The sequence below is a fragment of the Corylus avellana genome, chromosome ca2 (genome assembly GCF_901000735.1).
Source record: "Corylus avellana chromosome ca2, CavTom2PMs-1.0".
Classification (NCBI taxonomy): domain Eukaryota; kingdom Viridiplantae; phylum Streptophyta; class Magnoliopsida; order Fagales; family Betulaceae; genus Corylus; species Corylus avellana.
This window is the reverse complement of record NC_081542.1, coordinates 42,728,345-42,745,966: the sequence shown is the minus strand read 5'-3', so window position 1 is coordinate 42,745,966 and position 17,622 is coordinate 42,728,345. Positions and strand designations below refer to the sequence as shown.

Here is a 17,622-nt window from a genome sequence, read left to right as displayed (position 1 = left end):
CTAGTGCTAGCAGAGCAAACAACAAATTTGTCTTATTCAGAAGCAAAAATGAAAATACAAGATAAAATAAAATAAAATAAAATAAAAAGTAAAAACACCCCATTCCTAGTAACTATGTCGCTGACACGCCAGCTCGTGGCCAGCAGAATGATGCATGAAGGTTGGCAGCTAGAAGAAGGGGTGGCCAGTGAGTGGTAGCGTGGAGTGTCAAAATAAAATAAAAAGTAAAAATACCCCATTCCTAGTAACGATGTCGCTGACACGCCAGCTCGTGGCCGGTAGAATGATGCATGAAGGTTGGCAGCTGGAACAAGGGGTGGCCAGTGAGTGGTAGCATGGATGGACATTGATGGAGAAGGCCAAATCTGATTCTGAAAAAAAAAAAAAAAGAAAAAAAGATCTAGAGACCCATCAAATCCGGTGAGATGACAGTGCACAAAACATGACATGTCAGTAGAGAATCTAGACATTGAATCTAAGCAAAGGAGGAAAGAAGAGATGGAAAAAGAAGGGTAGCCTGTTTATGGTATTTAATTAAGGTTTTAACTTTTTTTTTTTTTCAAAGTGAAAAGGAAATTAAGTTCACGTTTTTCATGTGGCCGGTAGATTTAATTACCAAACCTTTGAAACATTATTGTACTCCGAGGCACGTTTTTCACAATTGATAATTTAGGACGGCAAAATTAGTTATCTTCTCTTTCTATAAAATGCTTAGCTGATTAAGAAGAAATCGGCACTGCAAGAGAGTTAAAAAAAAAAAAAAAACACGTATTATTACAATAATGATGATCACTGGGAAAATCTTGGGTGTGTTTATGGTGGACCAGTTTTATTTACGACCCTTTTCAAGAACTGTTCCCCTTAGCCACCACACTGGGTTCCCTACTCATAAGAAAATAATGCAACTGAGGGAGCGGCCGCAGGCGGTGGTTGGAGCACCGGCAGCGGCTCTGATCAGTGTAAACGAGCGGGTGGAAGCTGTTGTTGCTCGTGAGAAGCTTGAGGCATTGAGCATAACAGCTCTAGTGACTTTGAGGGATAGTGAGGTGGAAAATATTATGGAAATGATGCCTCCTTTGTTTGATGCTTTGGTTAATCCTTCCCAGAAGGGTGCTGTTGTTCTTCAGCTTGTTAGCACTGAAATTGATCCAAGTAAGAAATCTTTTGCTTTTGTTTTTTTCAGTGGGGTATATTCATTGACTGTTTATTTATGAGGTCTGACAATCTTACATTTGTGTTAGGTGTTAAAGTGGTTCCACGTACTCTGACAAAAGCTGACTCGCCACCACATACTTATATTGTAGTAAAGCCACGTAGAGCTTGTACGTTAAAAGAGGGTCGTAAGATTTACCTGTTTTATGGACTTAATTAAATTGTAATCCTATAAAGAGTCGTAGGATTATGAGACACCTGTTGAGGCTACCCAAAATAAGTGTCCAACCCTTCTTTATGGAGGTATCCGAATTGGTAGCAATTCGAACACCTTATGTGCAGAACACCTTGATACGATGTCTTCTTAACCTACTTCACAACCAATTTATGAGACTCACCTATTGAGACTACTCGAAACAAGTGTCCGACCCTTCTTTAAGGAAGTGTCTGAATTGCTACCAATTTAGACACCCTAAGTGCAGAACCTTGATAAGTCTTCTTAACTTGCTTCACAACCAATTTATGAATTAATATATGTTCATATAGGGACGGATATATATGTATATATATACATTTTTATAATCCAATCTATAATATCACAATCTAAGCCTGTAGAACATCACATACTGGATATATATGTATATATACCATATATATAAATAATGGGTTGTGGTGTCAATTCTTAAATTTTTGTGAATGAAGAAATTAAGGAGCAAGGTTTCTCATCAAATTTTATGTCAGTTTAGGTCCTGCTGCATATATTGGATCATATATTGTTATTCCAATTCTTGAATCATTTCATTATAATTTGATTTTCTTATTATTTTGGATCGTATTGATATGAAGGAAGGATGGAACCAAAGATGAGCAAGGAAGCTATACTGGATTGGTCCAATAAGAAGCTAGCCACTGGTTATGAGAGGAGCACTTACAAAGTTGAGTTTATGGTGGATTCAGATTTTGGAGTACCTGGAGCCATCACAGTGGTTAACAAATATCAAAAGGAATTCTTTTTGGAAAGCATCAACATTGAGGGGGTTGTTCAATTTGTATGCAACTCTTGGGTTCAGGCAGAGAAGGTTAATGCAAATAAAAGAATCTTCTTTTCCAATAAGGTAATCTAATTAAGGAAAGATGTCACATGTCATGTTAATTCTATTAAAAAAGCATGTGAAAATCACACGTTCTAAGAATAGATGTCAGTTTTCTTCAATCCAATTTAGAGGAAAACTTCATCTATAATATATGGGTTCTCATATATAATGGCAATGAATTGAAACTTGTCCGACTATAACTCTAGCATGTGATTGGGATGTGGCAGGCATATTTACCCCAGGAAACTCCTGTAGGGCTCAAGGAGCTAAGAGAGGAGGAATTGAGAGAACTCAGAGGTGATGGAAAAGGACTCAAGATACCATTTGATAGGGTATATGACTACGACGTCTACAATGACTTAGGCGATCCAGATAAGGGAATCGAACACGTGAGGCCAACTCTCGGAGGCAAAAACAACCCTCATCCAAGACGCTGCCGTACTGGACGGCCTCCTACATCCATAGGTGAGTCTGATTTAAATGGCTTTATTAAAAAATATGCACGTGTCATACTAGTTAAAGTGACGTGTTTTAAGTGACTTTTTTTTTTAATTATTTGTTTATTTTAAGTGGCTGACCTAAGAAGTTATTCACTTAAAACACGTCACGTCACTTCAGTGTTGCTCAATTGGTAAACTTGAATTCTTACAACACTTGCAATTTGGGTAAAAAATTGCTGGATATCGATGTATATATATAGCATCTTTTACAATTTCTTCCTGCAAACCCAAATGAGCCATAAAGATTCAGAAAAAGCAATTGGGTCATTGTTAAAATATGGAAGAAGAAGAAGAAGAAGAAGATAAATAATAAAGTTCATGTTTCATGAATGGCATGGACAGACATAAATGCAGAGTCACGGCCGCATGCCTCCACGGAAATATACGTGCCAAGAGACGAAGCTCTGGAGAAGAGCAAGAGAGATGCTTTCAATCTAGGGAAGCTGAAGGGAATACTCCGGAATATAATTCCCTCCCTGACTGTCACTGACAGTGATCATTTGAAAGACTTTTCAGACCTCAACAGCATCTACAAGGGGAGGAGTCAAGATGGAGGTGACCAGAAGAAACGTTCATTTCAAAATATCTTAAGCAGACTGGAAGACTCTGTGGAGGAATTCTTCAAGTTTGACCCTCCTCACATCATCTCCAATAAGCATCCTTTTCATTGATAACCGTGTCGTGCTCGAACCGAGCCCGAGCGAACTAACGAGTAGCTTTGATCATTTACGGCTCTCGCTATAATTGATAGTTGTAAACTTGGTCTGGTTTCAGGGGATACATCTTGCTGGTTACGGGATGATGAATTTAGCCGTCAAGCGCTTGCAGGGATAAACCCATTAAGCATAGAAAAGCTTAAGGTAATTAATCTCTTAATGTCCACGAGCAAAAGCAAACGACGAATACATACAAATCTAACATGCTGGGAATGTTCGTTTTTTCTTTCAATAGGTATTTCCACCTATAAGCAAATTGGATCCCTCCATCTATGGTGCTCAAGAATCAGCACTCAGAGAAGAACATATTGAAGGCCACCTAAATGGGATGTCCGTACAAAAGGTAATGACAATGGAGTATTACTCTGTTTGTTTCGATGTAAAACGTTTTTCTTTCGGTGAAATCAGTTGAAAACGTTTTTCGTACGACCGTGGACAATGGCTGGCAAGCTCCGGTGGTGAATAATGAATTGAGAGGAGAAGCGCAAACTTCAAAAATGGTTTATATTTACATAATTAAAGAGGAAAACTATTTTACTCATCTTAAATGAGGTTTTTCTGGTTAACCGAAAACGTTGAAAATGTGGAAAACTTTTTTCAGTTTTCTGTCAAAACAAACAAAGCATAAGAAGAAGAGAAACTTTATATTCATATATTTTTTTTTCAGGCAATAGAGAAGAATAAGCTGTTCATACTGGACTATCATGACATGTACCTCCCATTTCTCAACCAAATAAACAATCTTGAAGATCGGAAAGCCTATGCAACTCGCACAATCTTCTTCCTGACCTCATTAGGAACTTTGAAGCCCATTGCAATCGAGCTCAGTCTTCCACCCATGGATCCAAATTCTCCTTCAAAGCAAGTCCTTGTCCCCCCTGTCGACGCCACCACAAATTGGCTTTGGCAGCTCGGTAAAGCCCATGTTTGCTCCAACGACTCTGGTGTTCATCAGCTTGTACATCACTGGTATGTATTAGAATATTAATTAAATTTATAAAAAATTTTAACCTAACCTCCTTGAACTTTTTGCTTCTGCAATCTCTCTCACAAAGTTTAAAAACTCTCAATCTAGTATATCTTACACACTCATTAAAATTTTCTGTTAAATCCTAATAGAGGGTGAAAATTTCAAAAATACCCCTATATTTTTCCTAGTTTTTTTTTTTTTTTTTACATTGTAATTTAAGGGAAGAGTAATTTTATAATTTCATAAAGTTTACTAGGGTATCATGGTCATTTCACTTTTTGACCATCTAATTTATCCACTAATCCTAACCGGATCGAGGAGTGAAATAGCAGTTTTTTAAAAGTTTGATATACTAAATTAAGAGGTTTTAAACTTTGAGAGAGATTGCAAAAGCAATGAAAATCCATAAGGATTAAGTGAAGTTCCTCATTAAATTTATCATTTCCTAACTGTCAGCTCAAGCATTTGAAATAAATAGTGATTTAACAATACGCTAAAAACGCCTCCTGTATTTGTATATATGAGAAAAATGAATCAAAATATGACTCTTTTGCCCAAGATTTAAACCAAAACCCAGGTTTAATAATTGGGAACTTGAATGATCACACAGGTTGGGCACCCATGCGTGCATGGAACCATTTATAATAGCTGCTCACCGTCAGCTGAGTGTAATGCATCCCATATTCAAACTTCTGGATCCTCACATGCGATACACGTTGAAGATAAATGCAATGGCCCGTGAAACTCGATCTCATCAATGCCGGAGGGATCATCGAGACTAACTTCACGCCCGGCAAATACTGCATGCAGATTAGTTGTACCGCCTACAGGGACTGGTGGCGCTTCGACCTGCAGAGCCTTCCTGCAGATCTCATTAGAAGGTTTAAAAAAACTCCTTTGAATTTGAAGTTGTTTTTTCAAAAGAATTTTGACTCTATATGCTTTCATCTAATGCAGAGGAGTGGCTATACCAGACAGAACTCAACCCCATGGCTTAAGACTACTCATTGAAGATTATCCTTATGCAACAGATGGGCTCCTCATATGGTCTGCTATTCAAACGATGGTTCGGAGCTATGTGAACTACTACTACCAAGATGCAAGTGCAGTATGTTCGGATACCGAGCTCCAGGCATGTTAAATTATCACATATCTCAAAAGCTTAAACTTGCAAGAATGAATGAATTTAATCATTTACTTTAAATTCTGATATATTCTAATACAGGTTTGGTACAACGAGTCGATCAACGTGGGGCATGCGGATCTCCGACATGCTAGCTGGTGGCCAAACCTCTCGACCCCCGATGATCTTACCTCCATTCTCACCACCATAATCTGGCTTGCATCGGCTCAGCACGCGGCATTGAACTTTGGGCAGTACCCCTACGGCGGTTATGTCCCGACACGGCCGCCACTCATGCGGCGGCTAATACCAAAGGAAAATGATCCTGAGTATGCAAGTTTTGTCAAGGATCCAGAGGGATTCTTCTTTATCATCATTGCCAAGTTGGAGTGAAACAACGAAGTATATGGCAGTGATTGATATAATTTCATCACACTCTCCTGACGAAGAATATCTGGGAGTGAGAACAGATCTGTCAACCTGGTTGGGAGAAGCCGAGATCATCGAGGCATTTTACAGATTTTCAATGGAGATAAGAAAAATTGAAAAGGAGATTGAGAAGAGAAACTCTGACATAAACCTTAGGAACAGATGTGGGGCAGGGATTTCACCATATGAGCTGCTCATTCCGAGCTCAGGACCTGGGGTTACCTGCAGAGGGGTTCCCAATAGCATAACAGTTTGAGAATTCCAGTTTGTGTCAAATATTTGATAAACCAGTTTAGTTAATTACTCGTGCAATTTCGCAGACCGAAAATATCATTTTAAACAAAATTGCAAAAGCTATCCTGTTTAAGGTTGCGTTTGAAAATGTGAAAAAAATAAATCATGTTTTCAAGTGACAAAGGAGATTTGAAAGGTCGAATTGTGATTTTACCAAACGTTAAACCAAATGGACACTAACAAAACAAAATTACCTGATAATTATTTGCACTGAAACCAGTCCTTGAGTTGAGCTCTCTAGATCTCCAGCCTCATATTGCCCTGAACCATCCATATATAATCCATGGTGATTAATGCACCATTGGGTGACATCGGGTTTATATTCATCAAACTAAAGGTTAATCAATTCGGGTTTCTTTATTTTGTTTTGTTGCATTTAATTATTGTATGTCGTGTCATATTATTTAAAAATTTTAGATGTGACAATATAATATAATATTGGTCATGCAATAGTTTCTCTCAACATTTGTCAACCTTTGCAAAGTGCTATGCCAAACGACCTCTCACCCCAAATACTAATTAACAACACACCCAATTGCACTATCTTTACTTAATTAATTCACAAAATCTTCACCGTTATTAATTCAAGATGAAGAGATTTACAAAGACGAGTATTCCATTATACTATTAGAGATACCCAATATAATAAAACAAAATTTACGACAAAAAAAAAAAAAAAAAAAAAAAAAGAGAGAATCGTAATTAAGGAGAGAAGCCAGGGGCCTAATCGTACTTCTCTCTCCAGGAGTAAACAAGAAAAGACACCCACGAGGTAGCCAATAGGATGTCGCCAACTGTCTGCCTGAGCGAATCCCAGGCGAGATCCTCAACCCTGCTCTCGAAGTAGACGCGCCACATGGCCATGGAAACATGGAGAAACGTGCACCCCTTGGCGAAGAAGGCCTGGAAGTCTCGGTCCCTGACGAAGGCCACCATGAAGAGGAGGAACCCGATCGCGAACATGAGCAAGCCCGAGAAGGAGTCGGAGGTCCGGATCAGAAGCTGGTCGTGTGGCGTGGACCCCAGCAGCTTCGTCGTCGTCTCGATCCCGTGCCCCAGCTTGTACACATCCTTCATGTAGAACATCATCAGGGACCCGCAAGTCACCGCGATCAGACAGTGTAGCAGGCAGATCAGGATGAACGCCGATGACGATCCCATTCACACGATCCAACGGCTGTGGATAGAGGAGGTGACGGCTACAGCAATTGTTATGTGGGCATGGTGTACCGTAACCAAACCCCCAACGGCTGCTCTAGATTACGAAGAAGATGATCGGAAAAAGTTGGCTCAGGATTTTCATTTTTCGAAATTTCGAAATTTCTTTCGTATTTTAGATTCTGAGAGTGAGAAGCTATTTGGTACGCTGAGAGTCGAGATAAGTATCTTGTGGGACCCTGGAGCCGACAGGCATACACGTGGCGGCGTGAGATACGGTTCGGGGGTGGAGCCAGGGGGTTGAACTTTACCGTTGAAGCTACGAGGTGATTCGTTACTATTACATTACACGGGGGAACCGCCATGTCGGCTTTCCCAAATTCCATCAAGTTGTTCACTTTTTTATCCACTAATTGTGGTGGCGACCAATCGGTTGTTACAGCGACTAATTGTTGATATAGTTAACGTAACGGCTAGATTATCCCGGTTAATTAGGCAAAACATTATTCATGTAGAATTATGAAAACACAAGGAGAACCACCGAAGAAATGGTAAAAACTATTTTCTTAGTAAGTAATGATTTTTTTTTTTTTTGATGTATCTTTTATCCCCACGACAAAATTTGACGAAGATTTGATTCGTGGGTTGCCAGGATTGAACCTCGCACAAACTAGATAAAGATCTCATATCCAGCTAAATTAGAGTCCAAATCTTATTACAACTCCTAGTCCAAATCAAGCTCCAAGAGTCCTAATTCAAGCCAAGGTAGAAGATCAACCCCAGGTTGGAATAAACCCCTTAGCCTATAAATAGGTCATGCACCAGGTATAAACCCTAGACTGAATTATTGTGCATTATGCCGATATTACTCAAGAATCTAACTTAGTCATCAGAGGGGGATCATGCCTATACACAGGGCGAGCACTCTCTTGGTTGTCTCTTATTTTGCAGGAATCAGAAGATCGAATTGGAAGGCAGACCAAACCCTTGTTTCATCCTCGAAAAACGTGTCAATCACACTAGACCAGAACTGTACCAACACTTTGAAAAATGTTTTTTTTTTTAAAAAAAAAAAAAATTAAAATTAAAATTTTGACGGGAGTTAACATTTGAGAAAATATGCTACTTGGATGACTTTTTGCTTATAAAATTTTTTGAAAAAGAGAGAATAGTTGTATGGCCACCCCCAACGGAGGAGAAGGGTGGCTACATGGCCATCCCTGGCTTGTTGTGATGGCCGCCAAATCAGGATGGCTACCACCACTCTCCTCTCTGTTGAAGGGATCGGGATTCTCTTTGTTTTACTTTAAATGGAGAGAAGTTATTTTATGGTCAAAATTTTGTTTTGTTGCATCTGAAAGTGTATATGGTGCCACATCATTTCAAATTTTTAAATAATGTAACAACAAATACACCATTAGATCTGTAAAAAATAAAATAAAATCTACTATTGAGCTTGAAATAACTTCTCTCAATTTCAAGTGAAATTAAGAGAATTTTGTTCCTCGTTGGTCACCTCTCTTCAATCTTTTTATTTTTCAAATTTTTTGAAGTAATAAATGTGCCCCTATACCAGTTTTTTTTTTTTTTTTTCCAAAACGTTCCTATAAGAATATGTGAAACGTTTTTCAAATAGTGTTTAGTGATTTTAACAGTTGAACTGTTTATTAATGGTTTTATGAAAAGACTTTTTGGTTTTACCATTACCAAACAAGACTGATATCTAATCTAATGCCCCACAAAACAAGGGGGAGGGGGACCTAAGGGCTAAGAGAATGGACAAATGACTCTCTCAATATCAGATCTCCACAGAACAAGGGGGAGGGGGACCTAAGGGCTAAGAGAGTGGACAAATGACTCTCAATATCAGATATCTAACGCCCCACAAAACAAGGGGGAGGGGGACCTAAAGGCTAAGAGAATGGACAAATGACCCTCTCAATATCGGATATCTAATGCCCCACAAAACAAGGGAGAGGGGGACCTAAGGGCTAAGAAAGTGGACAAATGACTCTCAATATCAGATATCTAATGCCCCACAAAACAAGAGGGAGGGAGACCTAAGGGCCAAGAGAATGGACAAATTATTCTCTCAATATCAGATGTCTAATACCCCACAACACAAGGGGGAGGGGGACCTAAGGCTAAGGGCTAAGAGAATGGACAAATGACCCTCAATATCAGATATCTAATGGCCACAAAATAAGAGGGAGGGGGACCTAAGGGCTAAGAGAATTGACAAATGAATCTCAATATCAGGTGTGAAGAGGAAGACTTTCTTGCTATAATTTGCGATTGTTTGCAGTCATTATTGAAGACAGTCCAGCTTTTGCCACATATTTCAACGGAAGATTGAGATGACTGCAGAAAAATCACAATCAACTTTCTGTTGCTTGATTTTGCATTGCCTGGTGTCACTTCAAACCTATTAACTTCAGAAGTCTCTGGAGTCCAATTAATCATCTTTATTCAGATCATAATCAATGTACACATTTGGTGTCTCTTTGGCTATGTTCTTTGTCCCAGGATGATTCTATTCATGGTGAATTTCATAGGTAGTGCCATCATTTTCAATGAAATTCAGAAACCAGAAGTCCTTCACCACAGAAAATGCAGGAATTTGGAAGGGAGAGTGGAGGAGAATATTCAGTAACTTTCTATCAACTTTATTGCTTTTCAAAAGAGAAATAAAGATAACTATTACATAATTGAGTTCCAATACAATTGCCATGATAATGGAACCACAAAATGGGTCACCACATATAGGACTTTGGCAGCAACCCACACTATAATTATTGGTAATAATTTATATTATATATATATATACAACAAAAAATGAATAAAAATTGACAATTCCAAAAGCAGAAAACAAAAAATGAGAAGACAATACCCTCTTTGGAAGCAGAAGTACAACAACCATCTTGCACAAACCCTCCAGCCCCCGCACTGAATGATTTTCAAAGGGGGAAGGAAAAAGAATGGTGTATCTAGCTTAAGCAAAACTTCAATAGGAATTAAGGTTGCCTGCGGCAACTTTGCGGTGACGCCTATAACTGTACCTTCCTCTTGCACGCCTTGGTAGAATCTTTCTAACTGGAATACTTACAATCCTTTCCGGTGGAGTTTCAAGTGTCGATTTAATTGGTGGATTATCAAACAGAACTGCTGCTGGTGGTGATGGTGGTAGAGGTGGTGGTTGAACGGCAGCAGGCTCATGAGGAGCAATACGATCCAATACCTCTTTATGGTATTTCTGTAGGCAGCAAACAAAAAATTGATACTTTTAGTGAGGTACATATGAAAGAGAGGATAATCGATATAACCAAGGGCTTTAGAGAATTAGTACCATTCCAAATAACATTGAGTTGGCCTCATGGGTTATAAGGAACCCTCGCCAAGAATTCAACCAAGGTGAAGAAGGAAAATGAAAAGAATTCTCCCATCACCTTGTAACACAACCTTACTTAAGGGTTTACTTTTTTTCTTTTTCATGTTTCAGGAAATAGACATATAGTCAATAAAAAGTATTAAAGTTAAATGGAAGCCTGCCTCCCCCCAAGGGAAAAACATGAAAATTATTAGAGAAATGTTTCTAAAAATTATGCCCAAATTTTTCTGCAGGTCTCACTTCTAAAAATAAAATTAAAAAAACTCCCAGAAAACGTGGTCCTCAGCAATTTGAATTTTGGTGGAGCTTGTAGGGCTCCATTATCTATACAAATAGCATTTAGAGGTACAACTTGCACAACATCACAAGGAAGAATTGAGCTGTTGAAAAAAGCTCATGAGTGATAGTATTGGATTTGTGTTAGGGCATCATGAAATGATACCTATTGCATCAATTCACTGTCATTTGTGATTAAGACTGCCACTTCAATTTCCAATAAACATTTTTCGTACCATGACAAACCATAAATGCATAAAATAAATTACCTGGACTACGAAATTGCGTCTTTCGCAATCCAAGAACATATTGATACTCCAATTCGTCTTTGCCGTAATCTTGTCCCTTACAGTGGAGAAACTAATTTGGTCCCTGGAAGTAAAACGGTCCACTTCATTGTACCAAAGACAAGTAAAGAGGTTGCTGATAGGAACGTGCTCCCTTATGATCACGCATCCTTCAGGAACATCTGCAGACCCAACCATAAAACAGAATGCTTAATAAAAAAAGAAGAAACCAAACGGATCAACTGAACAAAAAGAGAAAAAGGAACTTGCACCTACCACTTGTGATGGGAAGTTTAGCCTCTGAATACGGGGTCAAACCCTCACTTTTATAAAAGTTAATCTGGAAGTCGATAGAGGCATTATCATATTTCTTAGCAGCTTTGTTTGCCTCAGCTTCAGTAAATACATCAAAGCGTTTATAATGTCTAGAGATGGCAAAAGTTGCATTTTTCCTCCACAAGAACCTGAAAATTAGGTGTATAAAATCATGTCACTCCCAGAAAAAATAAATAAATAACAGGCATAGTTCCCATTCATCGCTGAGATCATAAATGCAAATTAGTGTGATGTTTGGAACAATGTCCAAACCATAATATAGCCCACCTATAATTAATAACATCAACAGAGACTCCAACTGCTAGATATAGAACGAATCAAATAATCCATCTTATTTTTATGGTTTCAATGTGTACTGCAGCATCAGTTGGATCCAACCAGTCAAAGAAAGCAAACCATTCAAAGCCATATGGAACAGATTGCAGGTCTTAGCATACAAATGAAACCAAATGGCCAGTAAAATATCACCCCACCCGAGGGTAGATGGCAACAACAGAACTAGAAGACAAGGAAATAGGGGAAGCACCTTATGGGAGTTAAATCACTTAACATTCAAATGCTATTCTACAACCAAATCTAAGTTAATCTCATTGGTCAAGAATGTTTTACAAGAGGTAGGTCAGAGTAAATTACTCATTGTAGGAAGCCTTTGTGCAAGACAGTTGAAATACTTCTGAACAGTGTATATCATAATGATCAGAATTAAACCACCATGAGGGAGGACAGAGTATATTACTCATTGTATAAAAGGCTCTATGCAAGACAGTTAAAATGCTTCTGAACAGTGTATTCGTAGACCTTGTGATCATTGTATAAAAGGCTCTATGCAAGACAGTTGAAATGCTTTCTGAACAGCAAGTATATACCTTGTGATCAAAATTGAACTTGCCACACTGAGCTCTAGCTCAAATGGCACTTCTTTTTTCAATAAAAATAAGATGGAAAGTGAGTTTATGGTTCAAGACCCATCACATTCATGTGTAATTTACCAATTTGAAGAAAAAAAAAAAAAAAAAAAAAAAAACCAAAATTGAACTTCCCAACAACATAACTTGGCCTTCCTCCAAGTGCACTCAAAAGACACCAATAGTAATCTGGTTTATGGGTCTTCCATGAAACGGACAAACTTCTTTTTTTAAAGAAGAATGATTGTATGACATAATGAATTAGGCCAAGATTGTATAGAAAAGGATTCTCATATTTGGACTATACCTATTCATCCTATAAGAGAAGACAGCAAAGTGGCTTTGTAGCATAAAGATTCATTAAAAAAATGGAATACTACATTTGCCTTGGGCCCCAATTGTAACCCTTGAGAACACATCCCAAATTCATTTGGCATTGTGCTGTGTTTCTGGACGATATTTTAAAATAAGGAAATCAATTGTCCAGTAATGAGAAAGAAACAAGCCAAATAACTACCAAGCAAGGTTCTGATCCAACAGACAAGGATTTAAACATCTAGCAAAAAGAGAAGCTAATTATAATATGAAAATATAAAGGAATAGTGTAAATCAGAAAGCATTTGTACCTTTCAAGTATTTGATATGGATCCACAACAAGTTCAAGTTTTCCATCAATCCAAAGAGAAAAGCGAGCATTTGGAAACATCCGATGCACTAGAAGCTTCGGAATCTGCCAGAGGTGTAGTCTGGGTCAGAGCTATTATGTATATCAAAGTACCAGCTCGTGTATATTGACATTCAACACTGCACTTTAGGCACAAAGCCCTATGAATTATAATTGATATTTCAAAAAGAAAGTAACAGCAGTGGTAAATTAATTTTATGGACAGAACCTGACATGATATCAAAACATCATCTGATTGCACATAATATTACCACTATGTACAACCTAATAAATATACCCTCTAAATGCAAAAGCATGTAGCTATCAATCAAGAGCTTAAATTTGCCAGAAAATATCTTTTTCATTGTTTTCTATAGTTTTCTTTTGTTTGAAGAGGGTTTTCGTACCCTATCACACAGACACACACACAAAAAAAACCAAAAACAATAACAACTGCATTTTGACCATATTCACCATCCTTCCCATTAATATAAAAGACTATTCCCAAGCTAATAATGAAAATAATACTACATACACATAAAACATACAAATAGTTTATGCTGCAGTGCCAAATACAGGCAGCTAAACAATCTCTAGCCCAAACTGTGATGTAGAGGCAGAAACGATACCGCCAAAAATTCTGATTTCTTACCTTTCCTGTGCGTCTTGCATCTACATAAGGAATGTTACGAACAACAACTACTCTCCACAAACCAACTTTCTTGCTGCTGCCCAGAGTGCCAGCACTCTTCATAGCTGTTTCTGTTTCTTCATCTATAAACATGTAGAAGCAAACAGTGGCCTTGGAATGATCACTGATATTTCTTGGCTGGTTTATCTCATCAAAATTTCCTGATGAAGTATGAATTTATTTGGTTAGCACACCACCAGCTTTGCCATAAGCTGATGAATCCAAATTACAGAACATTACCAAATATTGCTGATGCAACAACCACACCGTTACACTGCTCCATGTCAAGGAGATCATCGTCATCCATGTCATAGCCTGTGTTGCGGCCAGGTTTAATTCCTCTGACAAATCTGATTGATGCACAAAAAAAAATTGAAGAATGAACACTTATGAATGACGGGCCATAAGAATTACTATTTCCTGTTACTAGCATAAAAGGTTTTATAAAGAAAACAGAAATAAATAAATAAATAATCCAAACAAATATGCTTCAGTACTTAAGAATGTATTTGAGGAAAACTTGACCCCATAAAAGAAAAGAAGGACAAAAGGAAAAAATAGCATACCCGCAGTGCACACTCATTGACTCTCTTATATCATAAGAATCACTCCTCTGCTTCAAAGTGGGGTATCCACCAAAGTCCGAACCTCCAAATTCTCCATCTCTAGATAAATTTTCCTCATAAATATACGTTAAGTTTTTAAGAACTGGGGAATCAGAGGGGACCTTTGGCATTAAGGCAATGGCTTCTTCCACAGGAAGGTAACATACTGGACAAGCTGAAATATAAACAAACAAAAAACTCAGCAAAATCATTAACATCACAGTGATAATAAGGTACATCATTGTGCGCATACATCCTTGCCATCTTGGAACGTGTGAGGAACTAACTACATTTATGTGGAAATGTTGGGCAGTGATTGCTAAAATTTTCACCCAAAAACAAAAAGATAAGGTATGCCTAAAGTTTTAAAAAGAAAATGCAGAACTTACGCCTTGGTCCAGTTCTTTTTCTATCCGCTGGTGGGGGAGGCAGAGTAAAAACATTACATGGATGCCCTGGAGGAAGCGTGTAGCCCAGAAAAACAGCAGGAGGAGGAGGAGGCAAGGTCAAATCTTGAACCACTCCCACTAGATTCGGCGAAGAAAGAGCGTCCCTTTCCACAGGGTTGTTCAAAGGTATGCTCTCGTTTACACCAATAGTTTGGACAGTCTCACTTTCTTGTCCATCTTCACCTAAAGATGCGCCAAAATGCATATATTATTTCCTCACACAAACGAAATCAAAATGGCAGACACTGACAGCCAAAAACAAGGATATCACAGAAAACAGCTTCTACAAAGGCAGCATTTGGGTAGAGGCATATGAAAGCGGATTAAATTGAGCCAAATACAAGGAACAGATACAAAAAGCTCATGTCCATCAGGTAAATATCTGCATCCTTGATTTTAACAATAAACTCAACATTGGAACTTCAACCACCAAACCCAGTATAGTCTATAAAAGAAGAAGAGAAATGAATGACTTCTACAAATAAAAACCCAATATTACTACAAATCCAAATCACTAATTGATTTTAATTACCAAAAGCATCTCAGTAATGGGATGATAAGCCACAAATCTCTCTGCATATTATTGAACTTGGAATTTAAAGGGTTCATTAATAAGCAAGTAAATGCTAGAACCAACTCTTTCTTCCTAACAGGAAAACTAACATGGTATAACTCAGTTTTATTTCCCAGCTTCCACTTCGAAGTTGATCAACTAAATTAACTATCATTAAGAACAATAACCCAATACCTACAACAAAAGGAGAGAGAGAGAGAGGGAGAGAGTGCAAAAACCAAACCTTTTCCCACATATAAAACCCAGACGAAAACCACGGCGGAGATGACACATAGAAGCAACATTCCGACCCTTTTGCGGCCAGCAAACTTGCAGATCCAATGGAACAACCTCTCCTTCTCCTTCTGCATCTTCGAAGGTTTCCTTACAGTTGGAATTGGCGACACTCCGTTGTAGTTGTTGTTGTTGCTGTTATTGTTGTTGGTGGCGGTGTTGTTCTGTTGTAGCTGTTTATCTAAAGACCCATAACTCCCCGTACGCATCCCCAATGACCCTCCATTCATTGTTCCCCAAAACTCTCATGTGCCCCTCTCTCATCTCCCTCCCATTTACACCCTTCTACGCACACCCAAAAAAAAGTCTTCAAATTTCTCTTGCCCCACTATCAACACACCCTAACAATGTACACCCACTTCACCAAATCAGCTCCAGACTCAAAGGGCACCTCTGAATTTCTCAAACAGGGCTCTCCTTAACCAAATGCAGTAACAATTGTACTACAAGAAGTTTGGATTTTTATTTCTTGAAACCAAAAACAAGTTGGCAACCAGCAAAGCAAAACTAAATCAAATCAAATCTTTTGCTTCTGAATAAACAAGTGGCAATCACAGTAAAATGTGTTGTGGCATTTTAGTTGAAAGAAAAAAAGAATAGTTCAGATTTGGAGGTGATGAATCTAGGGTTTCTGATTGGCTTGTAGGGTATTTACTATTTAGCAGGAATCTAATGTTTTTGTGAAAATCGAGGAGTTGTGAACAAATCTGGGATCAAAGACTATTGTATTTTTATTTTTGCGAATTTTGAGGTGATCCGAAAGTAGGAAATTCATGGAATATTTATAGAAATATATAAGAGAAAAATAAAACATGGAAATTTTCTGATAGGCTATCCTAGTATCCTGTGCCATGTGCGTGAATCCTGACGTGCACAATCGGAGCCTGATGTCTTACCCACAAAGACACGAAAATTGGGTGCTACCCAAGCTTGCTGAGTGACATTTGGCATTTGGAATAAAGCTTGCTGCTTGTACGTATGTGTGTCCTTTTACGACCTTTCTATTTCTTTTTTAATTATTTTCCTTGATGATTTTGATTGCTAATTTCTTTTTATATTTGACAAATATAATAATATTTTTCGTCATTAATAAAGAAAAATTAGTCCACAACTATTACTTGTTAAGATAGTTATTGCACAACCACCAATAATGGATCATAGGGCAACAATTAATCAATATCTTTTTTCGAATATATATATATATATATATATATATATATATATATTTTATGGTTTTATTTTATTTTAAACTTGGATTTAAGTTGTTTCTATCTAGTCATATCCAAAAATTGATAGTGAGACCGACTTTATAATGTGCTTTCCACACTTGCAAGCATGCATCATTTCATATAGATCAACATGTTTTGTAATATATGGGGTATTATATACTTTGCATTACATATTTATCGCACCTTTTAAATAAAAATTAGATTACGATTAACATGACAGTATTATATGAACTGTCAAGTCAATTTGTAAATTTATGCGGTATTTATTATGTAAATTTTTAAATAATTTAATTTGATTGTAGTTAACGTGACAGTTCTACATGAGCTATCATGCTAGTTTTATAAAGAATTGTAATAATTAAAAAGTTGTAATATCATAAGCATTTTTTTCATTAATTAAAAGAAGGGAAGAAAACATAAACACTAGATGCTAACAAAGACTAGCGGTTGATGAAGCGGAATAGGATCCTCTTCATTTCAAAATCCTTTCATTTCCTCCATTTAGTGCA

At 37.7% G+C, this 17,622-nt stretch overlaps 2 protein-coding genes and 1 pseudogene across 2 annotated transcripts; 1 reads left to right on the top strand and 2 right to left on the bottom strand.

Annotated features, from left to right (window-relative positions):
• Positions 1-1,033: 1,033 nt before the first annotated feature.
• LOC132172574 (linoleate 13S-lipoxygenase 3-1, chloroplastic-like) lies at positions 1,034-6,463 on the top strand (annotated as a pseudogene).
• A 319-nt stretch (positions 6,464-6,782) lies between these two features.
• LOC132172575 (uncharacterized) lies at positions 6,783-7,643 on the bottom strand. The gene has a single exon (XM_059584092.1). The coding sequence runs from the start codon at positions 7,437-7,439 to the stop codon at positions 7,002-7,004; it is 438 nt and encodes a 145-aa protein (XP_059440075.1). The 5' UTR covers positions 7,440-7,643; the 3' UTR covers positions 6,783-7,001.
• A 2,438-nt stretch (positions 7,644-10,081) lies between these two features.
• LOC132172448 (probable hexosyltransferase MUCI70) lies at positions 10,082-16,627 on the bottom strand. Its single transcript, XM_059583956.1, has 9 exons — positions 15,835-16,627; positions 14,978-15,220; positions 14,550-14,763; positions 14,224-14,333; positions 13,945-14,144; positions 13,255-13,358; positions 11,664-11,851; positions 11,370-11,569; positions 10,082-10,689 (listed from the first exon to the last, which is right to left on the bottom strand). Exons 1-9 carry the CDS (start codon positions 16,112-16,114, stop codon positions 10,441-10,443), a joined length of 1,788 nt encoding a protein of 595 aa, XP_059439939.1. The 5' UTR covers positions 16,115-16,627; the 3' UTR covers positions 10,082-10,440.
• Between the last annotated feature and the right edge of the window lie 995 nt (positions 16,628-17,622).